Here is a 16481-nt window from a genome sequence, read left to right as displayed (position 1 = left end):
CAGTTGGCGGACCCCTTTCAAGAATAAATTTAATTTATTCTTATGTATAAGAATCTTAAATTAACATCCTTAAACCCTGTTGCTGAGTGTGAATTCTGCATTAGGCCGGAGCGACATTGTATACAGAAAAAATCAAATTGAAAAAAAACATACCCCCGCAAAAGTTGCATTTGGTTCAAGAACCGCTAGGGGTCGCGGTCGCGCATTTGAATTTAAAATTAAAAAAAAAAAACAAAGAACAAAATGGGCTTATAAAACACATATATCTTGCATTAATAAAAATTGTAATTAATTTATGCATTTATTCTTCTTTAAACAGCTTCCATTAGTTATTCCTCATTGCAATCGAACCCAGAAAAAATAAGCCGTGAAAACAAACTATAGATGAGGGCTTACGGAGAAAAAATATTTTTTAAATATTTTTCAGTTAAATATACTTTAGTTTTATATACCTACTTATTTTTTTTGTTTTTGTTTAATTTAGTTTCTAAATTAATTTTATATAATAATTTTTTGTATCAACTCTATACTGAAAACAATTTTTTTTTAATTAAAAAAACAAAACAAAAATACAATACCTACAGGGAAACATACATTTTTGCATTAAAATGCGCGACCCCTAGCGGTGGAAAATAAATACAAAAAATATTACATTAGTTTTATATATGCAACTTGTGCGGGGGGTAGAATTTGAATTTCCAGAAAATTAAATTTCGCTCCGGATTACAGCCATATTATTACATAAAAAAGCACCTCATTGCCCTTTTGTAATTAAAATTAGATGCATGTATCTATTTATTGAGAAGGATAAGAAAACGCAATAAAATGGAGTGAGGAAATTAGTAAAAAAGATAAAAAATAAAAGTTCGTTGATCGTCACATTAGAATAATGTTAAAGACGTATTTCTGATGCTTTATGGAAAAACTGCCGCGGACCCTCTGAAATCTTACGAGGACCCCCAGGGGTCCGCGGACCACAGGTTGAGAACCGATGCTCTAGTCTAGATCAAAAGATATAACCTGTTGAAAAACAGACTTTTATATCACCATTATCTCAAAATTGTGACTACAAAAATGATTGAAATTTTTCACAGTTATAGTCCTATCTATTATCTATTTACAATATAAATTTCATTCATTTATCTGTTGAAAAAATAAAGATACAAATAAAAAACTGTTAAAAATGGTCAAAAAACTTGGGTCAAAAAAACAAAAAAAAACTTGTTTTTCCCGTTAATTGGTTCAAAAATCATTTTAAAATACCATGTATGCGCACAATCATAGACTACATGTTCTATAAGTTTGAGATTTTTTGAATGCTATGAAAAATTTAAAAAAGTAAAAACTAATATTTCGCCCCAACTTTTTTTTTATTGTCTTTTGAATGACGTTTTTCAAATTGTCAAAAAAATTTCCCCTACCTATAATCACTACTTCGTCAAAGGTCTACCTTATGTTTTAGTTTTAGAAAACCATTCATAACTTGGTTTTGAAATTTATTTAAAATTTTTTCAATACCATTGTCAGTCTTGCAATGAATTTATCTATCGATAAAAAAAAATTCAACTCTTTACATTGTCGCGTTTAGAAAATAGCCAATTTTTTGCAATTTCGTTTTACCCTTATTTACCTTAATAAATGACGGAATTTTTAAAAATCTTTCATTTGTATTAAGTTTAGGGTTATTATTTTTCAAATAAGTTATAAAAGATATTTGTATGTCTAATAGTTTATTTTTAATTTTGAATTGAAATTTTTGCCGCAATGCGAAAAATTTCAATTGGAACGGGAGAAAATGGCGTCACTTTTTTGTGGTGGCTGCCATGGTTCATCGATTTATAAGACGTTATCACGTCAAAAAAGGATAATGAAGATTATACTGAAATCTAAAACATCGTAAGCACCATGTCGCGCTTACGATAATTTGCCTTCTTCTGAATTTTTTAAATAAGAAACAAATGGGTTTGGGCAGGCAGAAACGCTATCATGTGATTGATTCAGTCTTATACTTGAACCGGTAGTACGCAGGGCAGGTGTAACCACCAAAGGCTCTATGTCTTTAATAGATAAACTGAAATATGTAGGAAGTTGGGTATGCGGATAACATCGAAACATCAGGCTCTCTATTCCAGTTGTATTATATTGCAACTCTCACAACAATTATATTGAAGTGTTGAAGAACATGTGGAAATTATTGTCTTTCAGGAATGGTAAAAACGTAACACAAGCTGTCAACAAACAAGCAAACAATTATCCGGCGCCCTGACTCTAGGTTAAGGAAGTTATGAATTCCATCCTGGAATAATTTATATCAACTGCATAAATGAAACCAGATATTCAACATGAAATTGCAGTGATATTTCGATTTGAAAAAACACATTATTTGTTTAAAACTGCACATTTAAAAACTAGTCCTGATGTTGGGCACCAGGTAGAAAAGTTAAGTTGACACTGAACTCATTCAAAAGTTAGTTATATATTTTTATAGCGAAATTCGCTCCTAGGTGGCAGAAGGGTAAATGAGGACAAGAAAATGAACCCTGTGAACAGTACAAAGATATGAATTGTGGATATACATATAGTTCCTTAAACAGAAACACTATACCTATTGACTCAACTTTCGGCCACAATACAGTCCAGTCCAGAAGATCTTTGAATCCCACACCAAACCATTTATTCAAAGACCAAATCACCGTGAATGCCAGAGCCCTAGTCTAGACGAGTTAGTTCTGCTGGGATCGTTAAAGAATGCTGTAGCCCAATTCCGCAAGAGTGACTTCCTCTGGATACACAAAAACTAACTTTTGCGGAATTGGACCACTGGGATCCTTAAGGAAGCCAAAATGAGTTGATCAAAGTATTTGTGAAAAAGTATTTTTTTAATGAGTAAAAACACCCTGTGCCTGTATAGTAAAAATGTTTCGGTAACCTAAGGCTATAATATGAACTGCTCCTCCCGAGATTCTGGGTATAAATTCAATCTCCAGTGGCTTTTGCTTATTTTCAAAAGCTGTAGAGTCGTTCTTTAGATTTTGGTGTGCGTTAGAAGTAGTTTTGGATTGTTCGTTTTTGAGACTATAATAACTACGAAACCATTTTGGTAGATGGCTTGTGCAGGATGACGATAGAGAAAGCAAGCTGCACCTTCTGGGTCGCCAAAGACTTAACCGATACCTAAGGTGTCAAAAAAGGTTTTAGACAAGGCGATGCACTGTCATGCGACTTCTTTAGTATCATCCTTGAAAGAATTATACAGAACTCCAACGTCAACACCAGAGGGACCATCTATTAAAAGTTCGTCCAGCTGCTTGCATATGCCGAACATAAATCGTAAACACAATGACATAATTAGAAGAACACAACGTGATTACAGCGGTACTTTTGTAAACATTTCTCTAGCGGCCCGAAATGTTTTCGATTCCTCCATTAAGTGACGGCGCAGTAGAGGAAGTCTTCGTCTTATGTGGCACAAGCGAGTGGAGGGGATTCAACAAGTCGTGCGAAACTGGAAGTAGCTTGCTAAAGAGAGAGTTCGCTGCAGAAGCTTGTTAGTTTTGGCCCAAAGCCGCCTTAGGATGCTGGTTACCCTATGTTAGTAAGTAAAAATTAAAGTATTTTTTTACTAGAGTGCTTTTTATCCAGATTTCTTAAAATTAAGTGAATTTAAGAGAAGAGTTTTCTTGCATTTATTGTTACCAAAAACTAAATTTTCTTTAGGAGTTTAGTCCTTTAAAAGCATTACATTTTTTTTGCGTTAGACTAGGAAACACATTCGTTTTGATCACAACGATTTCAATCAATGAGGAGGCAAATTTCAAATTTTTAATAGCAGGAAACATGTGTATTCACAGGCATTGAAATCCTTGTCCATTTTTGCGACTGAATAATCGCACGACAAGAATCGCGTGTATGTTCCTAGCCTAACGTCAAAAATCCATAGCCGTATTCTGATAATAGTGTTATAACTTCTTTCTTTTATGTGTTTCATACAACAACACTGTTGTCTCACAGAATCAAAGTCACAATATTCCAAATGCAACTTGCCGACTAAAGTCCATGAGAATTTTCTTATGACGAATTCAACTTAAATGATCCCTTATATTAATTCATTGAATTTGCTTACTAACTTTCTTTTTATTCTCTACTATACTGGTGGCTATTAATATCCCTTGAAGAAAATTACACTTTACACTGAGGTTAAAAATTATTTTCCATTCTTAAATAAAACCTCAATCATATAAAATTTTCAATTTTTTTTCGACTACAAACTTACCTATCCTTAAAAGTTTAAAAAAAGAATCACCCTGTATAGATATAATAAATTTTATTGAATTCACTAAAAATAACTCTTGCTTGTTTTTGTCCCAACTCAAATCGAGATCAGAAAGGAAGTTTCATTTAAAAATAATTTTTACAATTATTAGTCTGGAGGTTAAACAACAAACAATGAACCTCTTTTGTCAACTTATCAACCATGTGTCAAAAATGCTCTCTCGCTGATAAGTCACATGTTTTTTCCCTTATTAATAAATACATCAACAGAATTGAAAAACAAAATTAAAAAAAAAAAAAAAAAAAAACTATCGTCGAAATTTTTGGGTAGGTACCTAACTCGAAGAATTATAAATTTTGGTACATTCTTAACTTTCCTTAGAAACCAGATTAGTTCTATTTTTGTTTTTAAACTTGTTGACCTTTTTCTCATATGTTTTCGAAATATATTATTGATATGGTTTTACAGAGATTACACGAATCTGTGATCGTGTACATAACGGTAGGCATGTGGTACATTATTACCGATCATAACTACTTTTTAAAACTAGTAAGAGTCATTTTCGAACTTAAAATATTGATCAATTTTGACAGGTCAACTAATGGTAGTAAAAATTCTGACATTTCAATGTTAACCAACTGTCAAAATGGCAAATTTCAATTCATATGCAAGATCGGCGTCTGTTTAAATCTAACGCGTGTATTTCACTGTTCGTGTGTAGGTTGTTGTTGTCAATGGCTTTTCTTATTTTCGAAAAAAAAAAAATAACAACAACAACAATTGGAAAAATATATAAAAATATTGATAAGAAAACTGTTGACCTGACGTTAGTGATCAGCTTTTGACTGAGTGCTACCCAGCGAGCGGCGCACTGGGCAGCAGCGTTACGTAGCAGAGTGCTGATTTCAAGTAGAGAATTTTTTATTATTTACTCGTTACTCCTACTTTTGTAAGTCTGACAGTTTTGAATGGGGATGGATTGTCATCGTTCGTTTCTGTCTTTTTGCGCTTGCCTGCCTGGGATATACCAACCAATTATTATTTAGGTTTATTTCTTCGTTGGTTTTGTAGATTTTTGTTCTATTTTTTTTTTTTATATATATATTTTTTTTTGTCTGAACGGCCTCTGTCCCTGTCCGGGCTATTATTGTACTGCTGTCAATCGAGCAGGCGGCAGGGTGTATCGTGTGTGTTGATACTGATGGTGTAGTTGAAAAAATCATACAAAAACAAAATGCTAAGTGGGAATTTTTAAGTGAGATGCGTTGAGTATGTGACGAACTGCTTTATGTTTCTTTTGATATTTGGCTGTGCAACAAACAACAAGTCGCTCTGAAATAAATTCAAACCAAAACAATTTATTTATAAAAAGAAAAAAAAAAATTATAAAAATAAATCCAATCGAGAAAAGCGTGTCATGTGCAGTAAATTGTTATAAAGTGCGTGGGAATGTACATACAAATTTTTATATTTAGCATAGTGTTCTTTTAATAGATTTTTTGTATGTTTTTATTTTATTTGTTTAAAAAATTATAGTATCGTAAAATGTGAATGAAACGATATCGCTGCGGGTTTTGTTATTATTTATCATAGTGGAATACTGTCTTTCGAGGTTAGACGTTACACACTGCAAACGTCTGTAATAACCGAGAAAAATTCTTATGTCTTGCAAATGACAGTGAAATATCGAAACGATTTTCGCTTCGCGTAACAAAAATAGACCACTGTAGAGAAAAAAAAATTATTTTTTTTAAATTTTGTTTTGTAATATTGGAAAGATGTGAATTTATAAAAGTGGCTGTGTTTAGAAAAAACAAATTCCTTTGGCATTTGTGTGTCTAGAATTGGGAAGACAAAAAAAAGATACAACTTCAAGTTATTGACGCAAAACAAATTATGTACACAGGCTCGGTTGGAAATAGCTGGCGAAAAATAGTCATTCGGAGAACGAAATATATCAGCAGTAGAGGTAAGCTAAAAATCGATATATCCTCAATAAACCAAATAAAATTCAAAAAAATATTAGTTCAATGAAAGACTCTGTGAACTCGTAGATCGATAACATATTTCGATTATTTTTGTTCACTTCCTTTTTCTAATGAAAGTATGGGTTTTTTTTCTGTCAAAATAGTGTTACGTGGTGACAGCTCAGCTCTCTAAAATTTAACATCGTTATTTTGACAGATACAGATCTCGTAAAACTAGAACGTTCCAACAATTTAACGATGATCCGTTCTGAGGGTATCGTTGCATCTTACTCATTTACAATGAAAGTCTCTATCTTTCCCTCGAAATTGTTATCGTTTTATCAATTAGCATGTTAGTCTATCATGACCTAACACCTGAAAGTAATTATTAGAAAAAAAACCGTTAAATTTGATAAAGTATTAAAAATGATGTGAATAGTTGAGAATATATTTTTTCGATTAGAAGTAGTAGATATTACTTTTTTCATCTAATATTTTCATCAGAAATATATAATGCAACAACCGATCGCTTTTGTGTTATTCGAATTTTCATAGAAGTTGACGTGTCCATTATGTTGACTTTGTTACTTTGACAGATCTCGTAAGACTAGAACGTTCTTACTCATTTTAAAAGAAAAGAAAGAGACAAAAGTTTTAAAAACGATCATTGTTTAATCAACGATCGCTTTCATATGCTTTCATATGATTTTTGCACCAAAATTGTAATATAAAATGTATCTACACTATTACACAAATTTATGTATTCGTATGTGTTAGGTTGTGATGTGGAAAGTTTGGGAAGTTTTGTCGGTTAGAAGGAATAGGTATTACTGATCTTCCCTCATTCGTCATTCCCATCTTTCATCGAAAAAGGTACCTACATATAAGCGCTTTAATAAAATTTTATTTGGTAATTTTTAAAGTAATTTTTGTCTTATAAAGAATAGGTCACAGTTTATCACTAAAGAGTGTGTAAGTAGAATATTAAAACTCGGCTTAGTTTTTTGGGCTTTGTATTTTAAAGTTTTGATTCTAATTAATCATATAAAAAATTCAAAACTCCTTGGTCGCAATAACTGCTTTTTTTTATTTTTTATTATCCTGTTTTGGTATTGTTAAAATTCAAAAAAAAAAAATATATAACCTATACTTCTTTCCTCTTTTCACATCACATTTATATATTTTTGGGATTAGTATCTAAATATTGTAGTACGAGGACATATAAATTCCGCTTTCCGATCAAATTTTTATATTATTGACTTTAAGAACTAACCGCACAATTTGTGAAACGGTCTTAACTCTAGTAAACGTGGTAAAGTCGGTAAGGTGTCAAAATGTTGTATGGGTTTGACATTTTACTTATCAGATTTCCCAAGTTACCACCTTTACTCAGAGTTTACACCATTGCATAAATATCCCTAATAATAAAAGATTTGACTGAAATTTCGCTTAAACTTTCAATTCGTTTAAACTTCAAAACCTATCCGCCACCTTTGTTTGGTTTTTGGTCAGCGTGAAATATAGTCCTTACAGTTTGCAAAATATTTAACTGACGGAGTAGATGTTGAAATAATTATTTGTTTTAATTTTTGGAATATTGCTTAAAAAATTCCGGGAATATATTAGAAATTAGACCATGCAAAATCCTATCACAACTAGCGCAAAATTGTAAATTTTGGCATCACACTTATTAGTTAATTCTTTATTTAATTCTAATTTGGTATGTTATTTACGACTTCTATAGTCAATCTTTATTCCTTCTTAAATTAGTAGGTGTTCTTTCCTTATTTCTTCTATCAGGCCGCGCTAGCACCTTTTTCTATTTAATATTATCAAAACCATTCTTTAGATAGTTGTTTGATATTTGGGATAAATATGGCCACGCTGATCGGCCAACAAATTATAACAAAATTGCAATCTATATAATGTCACTCAATTGCTTAGTTTTTCTTTCGAAAATAAAAGTTTCCTATGAAATAATTTTTTTTTATTACCTCAGGTATATCATGCTCAGCCTGGTTTACCATATTTTATACGTGTTATTATGTTGCAGAAGAAAACATATCACAAAAAATTGGGAAACAAGAAAAAATGATTTAAAGACTAACTGATATAACTTCTTCAGGTAGAATATATTGGTCCTTTTTTATTCTTTTATGTTCCTGCCAGATGGTTTGTTGAATTTAGTATTTGAATACAAATAGATGATTGTTTTTCAACATAATTTTTACACCTTTTTATTTTGAGGAGGGTAATATTTTTAAGGGAAGATGTGCAATTTGCTATTTCGGAGCACTGTCTATAATAATAGTAACGATAAAATTTGCAAAGGCAAGACAATTTAAGACGGCATTCAAGTGATGTTAAAGTTTCGAATATGTCCCTATTTCCTATCATTTTAGAGTAACTTTTCTGAATCGGTAGCATCCGAAAGACTCAGAAGGTTTTTTGACCTCCAGAATATTTTACATTCTAGACCATTTGTTTACGTTTTAATGGCAATTAAAGTCGAGACGTAGAGGAACAACTCTGTTTAAGATTCACATTGAAAGAGCGGAGATGTGAATCTAGAAATTATTTTAAAAAGCTGAGTGTGCTAGTCGTTCTCTTATGGCGTTTTCGATTGGCAGTCCGGAAGCGTCCGGAATCATTCTGAAAAAATTTTATTCACACAAAACTGTCAGTTTTGTACGAATAAAACGCTTTCAGAATGATTCCGGACGCTTCCGGACTGCCAAATCGAAAACGCCATTAATCAGTATCTGTTTGATTGAAAAATAAATTTTGTTTTGCTAAACAATTGCCTTCAAACTAAAATATTTCATACCGACCCGACTTTTTAGTCGGCTGCCTGTGCGTACACTAGGAATCTAACCCGATTAAACTATCGGCCGATAGAAAGTCTGTAAATGAGCGGGGAATATTAAAAAGAGTATTCTCAGTCTTTGAACGTTACATGTTATCAACTCTAAACTCACCTGCCATTATAAAATACAACAAATACCATAAAAACCCTAAAAAACGAAAATATCTTATATCTTTTCAATCCAGTTAAAAGCTTCAACTGTTCCTTAATCCCAACGTTAAAATTTACGACTCTCAAATTGTCTACTAATTTTTTGAAGTGATCTTTGAAGTGATAATCGCTAGGCAGATGTACCTACTGTCCGACGGGGAAGTGTGTTTATCAGTATCAAGTACCTACTTCTATAATGCTAAAAAATTTCCGAGCCTAACCCCAAAATATGTACGCTTTATGAAAATCTCTAAAATGTTATTGTCGCAAGGCTCACTCTGCCTAGATGTTATTTATCCCTTAGTTGCCTCTGACGAAAAACGAAATTAACGTCAGAAATAGGGAAGGGAAGAATTAGTCCAAAACCCTACAGTTTTTTTAATAGTTTGAGCAGAGAGGGTGCTGGGGGGGGGGGGGGGTGAGGGTTTATCCAATTGAAAGACTTATGTTTATTGTTTTTTTTTTTAATTTGACCCTAGAACCATTATACATGAATAATTCTCAAAATCCGACATACATAAGTTTGAAAGCTTTCATTTATCATTCATAAATCTTTTTACAAATTTCCGCTTTTTCATCCTCCAACATATGAATATCGACCATGAAATATTTTCTAAAAAAAACCACAAATAAACAAAAACCCCAACCCCAAGTATTAAGACCTATTTTAAGTATAATGACAATAAACAACAATTTTTTTAATCGCACTTTAAAGCAGACTTGTTGAAAATTATTAATTTCGAAATGCGCCTCGAAGTTTTGTTTTCGTCGCTAACGCTGCGTTATCATATAGGCCAACCATTAACCAACCACAAAACATATGTGTATTTATTTATATTATGATTTAATATAAAAAAAAAGTTTAAAAATAACTTTTTGTTATTCTTTTTTTAATCTCTTGATTGGAATTTTTTTCTGCATCCACCCCATATACAATACTCGTTTATCTATGTAGCATGCATCGATGATAATGACTTTCTGATTTTTGTTTTTGTTATTTGTTTGTTTACGGAGGGTGTTGGTGTTTTTATTTAAATTTAAACTTCAGCAAAATATTTTTATTCGAGATCAGACAGAAGGAATTTAAAAATAACATTAAACTGTTGTGGGAAACTATCTATTTGGTGTTATCTTTTTTCTCTTAATAACAAATTAACCTCGAAAATAAGAGGCAAATGAACTTGGAAGTCAAGCTAAATTTAATGTTATGTGATAAGGGCGTGTGAAAAAAAAAATAAACATCCTGATAAAATCATTTGAAACTCCATCTTGACTTTTTGATAAGATCCAAATTGTTTTTACCTATTTCGTGAAACTTTAGAATCTTAGCTTTTTCAATTTTATTATTTTAACTTTAAATGTTTAACAAAAATTGGTTCATACATTTTTTTCATTTTCAAGTTAAGGTATATGTATATGTAGTTTGGAAATCATCTTTTTTGAAGCTCAATAGTAAATTATATTTTGTTTTTATTAGCAACACAAAAACAAATCAATACTAAAAACACCGCCGTGTTCCCAATACATCCGAGGGATGTTTGTTATGGGAGTCGCCTGACACGTGCGTAACAATGGGAAGAAACGATAGATCCAATGCACAAGTCATAAAGATACATCTATTAATCCACCCTCTTCATTGATACACTTAGGTTTATAGCTATTTGAAGTCTCAGAAGGGGTGCAAAACTGCAAAAGTTTAGAAAAATCTTTCAAGAAAAAGAATGTGTAACATACTTACGAAAAAACCTATAACGAGTAGAAAAACATTAATGATTTATTAGAACAAACGAAGTGCCCACAAGAGAATTAAATGGTGTCTCTTCCTAAAGGGTAATTATTTTTCAAATGAATGACTTCCTGCAACTTTCAAGTGATATCGGGGTTTTTAAGTTAAACAACTTTGGATAATATCAAAGTGGTGCTCAACATATTTAAGATATTTGATTGACATCCAAAATAATGAAAGGACACTGGGCACATTTGGAGTCTGAAACATACTTTGCAAGCCATTAACATCCGGCTTCCGAGTCATTCTCAAGCTTTCAATATGTACATATGTATATATAAATGCAGAATCTAGGTTAGTAAGCTCTATTGCAAATAAATTTTACTACACTGCAACCTCCATTATTGTTTTTTTTTTTTTTTTTTTTTTTTTTGAAAAAAAGCTACTTTGTTAATAACTACGAATTCATAATCATGACAATCTTTATAATTTTTTGAAGAAGTATACAAAAACAAAACCAATCTGAAGAAAGTTATTTATGTATTTTTTTGTTTTTCTGCATTCTGAAGGTATTTATTTGGGATTATTTTAGCAATGAATAATAAACTCATTGTCACCGGAATCATAAACAATATTTGCTACATATCGCACGTTGAGAATGATAGTGTCACAAATTGCGATATTCGAATTCGAGTTCGCAATGTCAAGCTCTACATTCGTACTAAAGGGGTGACTCTACCTGTAAAACTCGCCGCTAGAGAGCAGCAGTGTCGTTATCAAATTCATCTGTTTTTATTCAAATGAGTATGACCAAAAATATATGAAGAAAAATTCAGCACCAACTTAAATTAGACCTGGCTTGAAAGGGCATCAATCGTAAATAACAAAAATTATTTTTTTTCTCATAAGACCATTGCTATCTTGGATGGATACGAAAAAGTTAAGTTCAAAATGGTTAAATTTTGACTGCTGACCGTAAAATTAACTTGAAAACGCATACTTTAAGAAGTGCATATTGTGGTTACATGGATCCACAAAAAACATCTTTATACCAGACATTTTGGTAAATGCTAAGGAAGATCTATAATCTAGCAACAATTTTGTCTAGGTATCATTTTAACGTGCGATATGTAAATTTTTATGATAAATATATAAATATCGATGTAGACATATTCATATTCAATTCTGAAGTTCGTTTTTCCAAATTTTTCAGACACTTTTCCATTGATTTACATTAATTTGTTTAATTTGCCATAATGTGGTAAAAAGTACCTGTAAATTTTGTTTTAAAACCCTTTGTTTTCCGGTGGTTACAATAAGAAACCACCTTTTAAACTTTATTTTTTTACTTTCTTTCCCAATTAAATATATCAGCAATTACCTAGCTCAAAAGTTAACTGATATAATGATATTTACTAGTGCAATGGATATATTTTTTTCTGGCGCGACATTCAAGAAATATTTAAAGTTTTTTCAAGTTTTTTTTTTTATTTTTTTGAGAAAAAAATTACTCCGGGCAACAAGAGGCCAAACATTTATGTTATGCCTTTAAACTGATTTTTATATTGAATAATATCAATCTATCATTTGTATGTATGTTATAGGGCTGATGATTCGACCCGGGTATTATGCTACCCGGGTACTCGGTTACCCGGGTAGCTTGTACCCGGGTAATAAATTACCCGAGTACCCGGGTACCCGGGTAAAATGGCTATTACCCGGGTAACCGGGTACCCGGGTAAGCGAAATTACCCGGGTACCCGGGTAACCGGGTAACCGAATATACAAATAAAAACAATTATATTACTATCTTTATCACTTTTTCGAAAGCATTTTACTAGTCGTGGAAAAATATTTGGTAAAAGTAGGAAGCAATTCCGATAAATTCAGTGACAAATTATACCCGGGTAATCGGGTAGTCGGGTAATCGGGTAGTTGGGTACCCGGGTACCCGGGTAGTTTCGGGTACTCGGGTAGTACCCGGGTACCCGGGCATTACCCGATTTACCCGAGTACCCGGGTACTACCCGGGTAACCGGTTACCCGGGTATCATCAGCTATAGTATGTTAATGGAAAATGGTTTAAAATTTAAGATTGAAAACCTGACATTTAAGAATAGCTCTTAAACTGAATTCAAAATCAGGGAATAAAAAAAGCTTAAAAATGTATGTATATAATATTATATATAGAGTAGAGCAAAAAGAATGTACAAAATTAATGTGAATTTGTTCATAATATCCAAAAAAAATTATTTTGAGAGAATTTTTAAACTATCCCGAATGCATAAGTGCGTATACCCCGCAATATTTGTACTCCTGTTTTTTTTATAAAAATTTATATTTATTATAAAAATTGTCAGTGTAAAACAGCTAAACATGATTTGGAAGAACTTCTTGGTATCGCAGTGATCTGAAAAATTGAAGATATAGGAATTTAAATGTAACTAATATCAGCTTACCTTTTCCATTGAACAGATTCAATTTTTATTAAAAAAAAAATAGTTTACAATGGAACTTAAAATTTTTTTTTCAATATGTTTGCAATATGGATGCAATATTGTGACATTTGATTTAAGATTTAGTTAAAATAATTTTTTTTCAATTTAATATTAATAATATTATTTTACTTTACTTAAATTTATAATTCAAATTTTAAGTACATCTTATTTTTCATTGAATTAATCATTGTTTTTTCTTCTTTTGTTTCAGATGTACTATTCTTTGGCGACCCTTAATATCTTTTTGGTCTTTGCTACCATTGTCTCAACATTTAGTGGATTTCCAATGTATTCATGTAATGACCATCATAAAAATATAGAATTTAAAATATATTGCAGCAGTTCTTTATCGGATGCGTTACAACTAATTTGTGGGGGCAAATTTTATTCGTTTTCAAAAAAATTTCGTAAGTGCCTATCAACTTTTTAGATTGAAAAAAAAAACTAAAATAAGTATATTAAACATCTTTATTTTTTTCTAGCTGAAGCAATTGGTGGCCCATTATCCACAAGAATGTACCGTGAGTCTGCGTTTCTAAGAAAACTTATTCCAGAAGATTTTTTTCAACCATTAAATGGCAATGGTTCGATACACGAATGCTGCCGTCGTCCATGTGGCTACTCGGAGCTCAAAATGTACTGTGCAAATGATTAGATGAATAGGAACTATAACTATCATAAGAAAGCCTATGTGATATAACTCTATACCCTAAGCAAAACTAAAAAGAAAAGCATGTCCTATAAAATAATTTTGTGATTTGTATTTTTTATTCCTCTCTTGTACTGTTCCCACCTCTTTTCGTTTTTTGTTTTTTTTTTTTTTTTTTTTTAATTTTTTTTTCAATTATCTTATGAATATAAAAAATCTCTTTCACACTTTCCATAACTTGGCTTGTTGTATAATTTTAATTATGTATTTATGTTTATTATCGGTAAAAGCTCAATTACAGGCCAAACTATAATTTTGTCTAGGTCAAATATAAGTTAAGGAACGCGATTAAAATCTCTGTTTTTTTTTTTTTTAATAATTCATTATGTACAATACTCGTTTAGATACTTTATTAATATATTTTTGACTATATTTAATATTCGCATTAAGAAGTAGCGTTTTATATAAAATAAAATATGTTGTTAACGTGTCTTAGATTAACATTTTTATTTAAAGAAAAAATACATAAATATGAAATTAGTAGGAATAAATATATTAATGTAGTTTTATGCATTACATATTTTTAAATACTTTGTCTTTTATTTCATTAAACAAAACAAAGAAAACAAAAGCAGTTTGTGTAAATATTCGAATTATAAAAATTTTAAACGATGCAATTATGTATTTTAAGAAAACGAAATTTGTCTCAGCCCTCGCATTTAAGTAGGTAAAAAAAAAGGTTTAAATACAGCTTTATATAAACATCTAATTCATACTTATAAGATTACAAGGTATGTTAAATTTTCATTTTTTACTAGAACCAGAGGTTAAATGAAGTTTTTTAATTGTATGACTACAAAAGCCGTTTTACAAGGAGGATAAAAGTTCGCGGAGTATTATTATTTTTTTCTAGAAAGCCTATATTCTCTTTAAAAAAAAAAAACCAATATCAATTTAACATTTTTTAAATATCAAATTAACATTTTTTAAATATCAGCCAAAAATGCTCTATAAAATGTGTTTTATGATATTTAAAATGTTAAAACAACATTTTTATTATCAGGATGATATTTAAATGTCACATTTTGGAAATATTTTTTGATATTTTATTATCATTTTTTCATATCAATTTCTCATTCCAAATTATTGAAAAATATTAAATACAAAATTCTTAATGTGTACTAATTTAAAGGCGCTTTGTGTTTTTTCGAAGTAAAATGTATGATTTACTGAGAAAATTTGATCGGCACTAAGATTTTACTTCACATAGTTTGGGAGAAAATAACAAAACAATTATATCACCTATAATAGAAAAAATAATATCACCATTATTTTGTAAAGTATATTCCCTTTCAGTAATGTTTTGAAAAAAGAAAGAAAATTCTTGAAATAATAAAAATAATAAAAATGAAAAGGAAAGAAATAGGTTTCATTATATTAAACTAAAACGTAAAATCTAGTCAACATTGACATTTTAATTGTCAAAGTGAAATTTTCACTACTCCACCTGAAATTAAAAAATGTCAAAATGATATGATAAAATATCATAATTGATATTTTAATTGTTGGACGACTTTTGTCACTGAAAAATGTTAATTTGATAGCAGCTGTTATTATCAATTTTTTTTTTTTCGGTGAGGTAATCAATTTTTAACATTGGTCAAAAAGTTTTTTAATACCGAAAGTTAAGGTCTTCAAAATCGTCGGTACATTTTTTTTCGAAATTCTTTTTCGATTTTGTGACTAAAATGTATGTAATAAGAAGGACCAAACTCATTATAAGAACTTTTTGAAATATTGCAAAGGATTTCTTCGTTGTTATGATTTGGAGGGTTGACAATTTGAGGGTTGACACTTTGAGGGTTGAAATTCATTTTCACACAATTTTGTTCTAATACTTGTCACATATAGCTAAAACTGTTTCTATTTAAATTATTATTTTAATCTAATATCAGTTTCTGTGAATAAATTGAGAAAAAAAAAATAATTCATAACTCGAAGCGAAATGTATTTTTTTTTTTTTCTTTTCCTTGTTGGCATCAACATTTAAATACTATCTCGCTCTCTCCCATTCAATTCGTTTCGTCTATAAAAATCAACCCTCTCTTTTCTACTTCTTATATGAAAGAATTTTAAAATGTTGCTAAACAATTTAATTCTTAGACACATGTTAGGACCCATCGCGAATTTTCATCATTGAAATTTTCTGGCACAGAATTTTGTTCTACGTGCGACATCGGGATCGGGTCAAAATTCTGGCTTCAAAATTCTGCTTTTCAAAATTCTGCTTTTTCAGCGAGAATTCTGTTTTTCAAAATTCTGCTTTTTTTCTATTCTGTTTTTCAAAATTCA

The 16481-nt window shown here is 30.6% G+C and overlaps 1 protein-coding gene across 1 annotated transcript; it reads left to right on the top strand.

The window, feature by feature from the left end:
- Window positions 1–3571: 3571 nt before the first annotated feature.
- Window positions 3572–14552, top strand: LOC129918147 (insulin-like). Its single transcript, XM_055998521.1, has 3 exons — window positions 3572–3595; window positions 13692–13887; window positions 13963–14552. Exons 1-3 carry the CDS (start codon window positions 3590–3592, stop codon window positions 14133–14135), a joined length of 375 nt encoding a protein of 124 aa, XP_055854496.1. The 5' UTR covers window positions 3572–3589; the 3' UTR covers window positions 14136–14552.
- The last annotated feature ends 1929 nt before the right edge of the window (window positions 14553–16481 follow it).

This window comes from Episyrphus balteatus, chromosome 4 (genome assembly GCF_945859705.1).
Source record: "Episyrphus balteatus chromosome 4, idEpiBalt1.1, whole genome shotgun sequence".
NCBI classification, from domain to species: domain Eukaryota; kingdom Metazoa; phylum Arthropoda; class Insecta; order Diptera; family Syrphidae; genus Episyrphus; species Episyrphus balteatus.
Note: the sequence above shows the minus strand (reverse complement) of the source record. Positions and strands in the feature narration are given on the sequence as shown.

Coding starts and splice junctions, on each gene's coding strand:
- LOC129918147 (XM_055998521.1), top strand. Junction 13,888..13,962: donor TTCGTTTTCAAAAAAATTTC/GTAAGTGCCTAT, acceptor ATTTTTTTCTAG/CTGAAGCAATTGGTGGCCCA.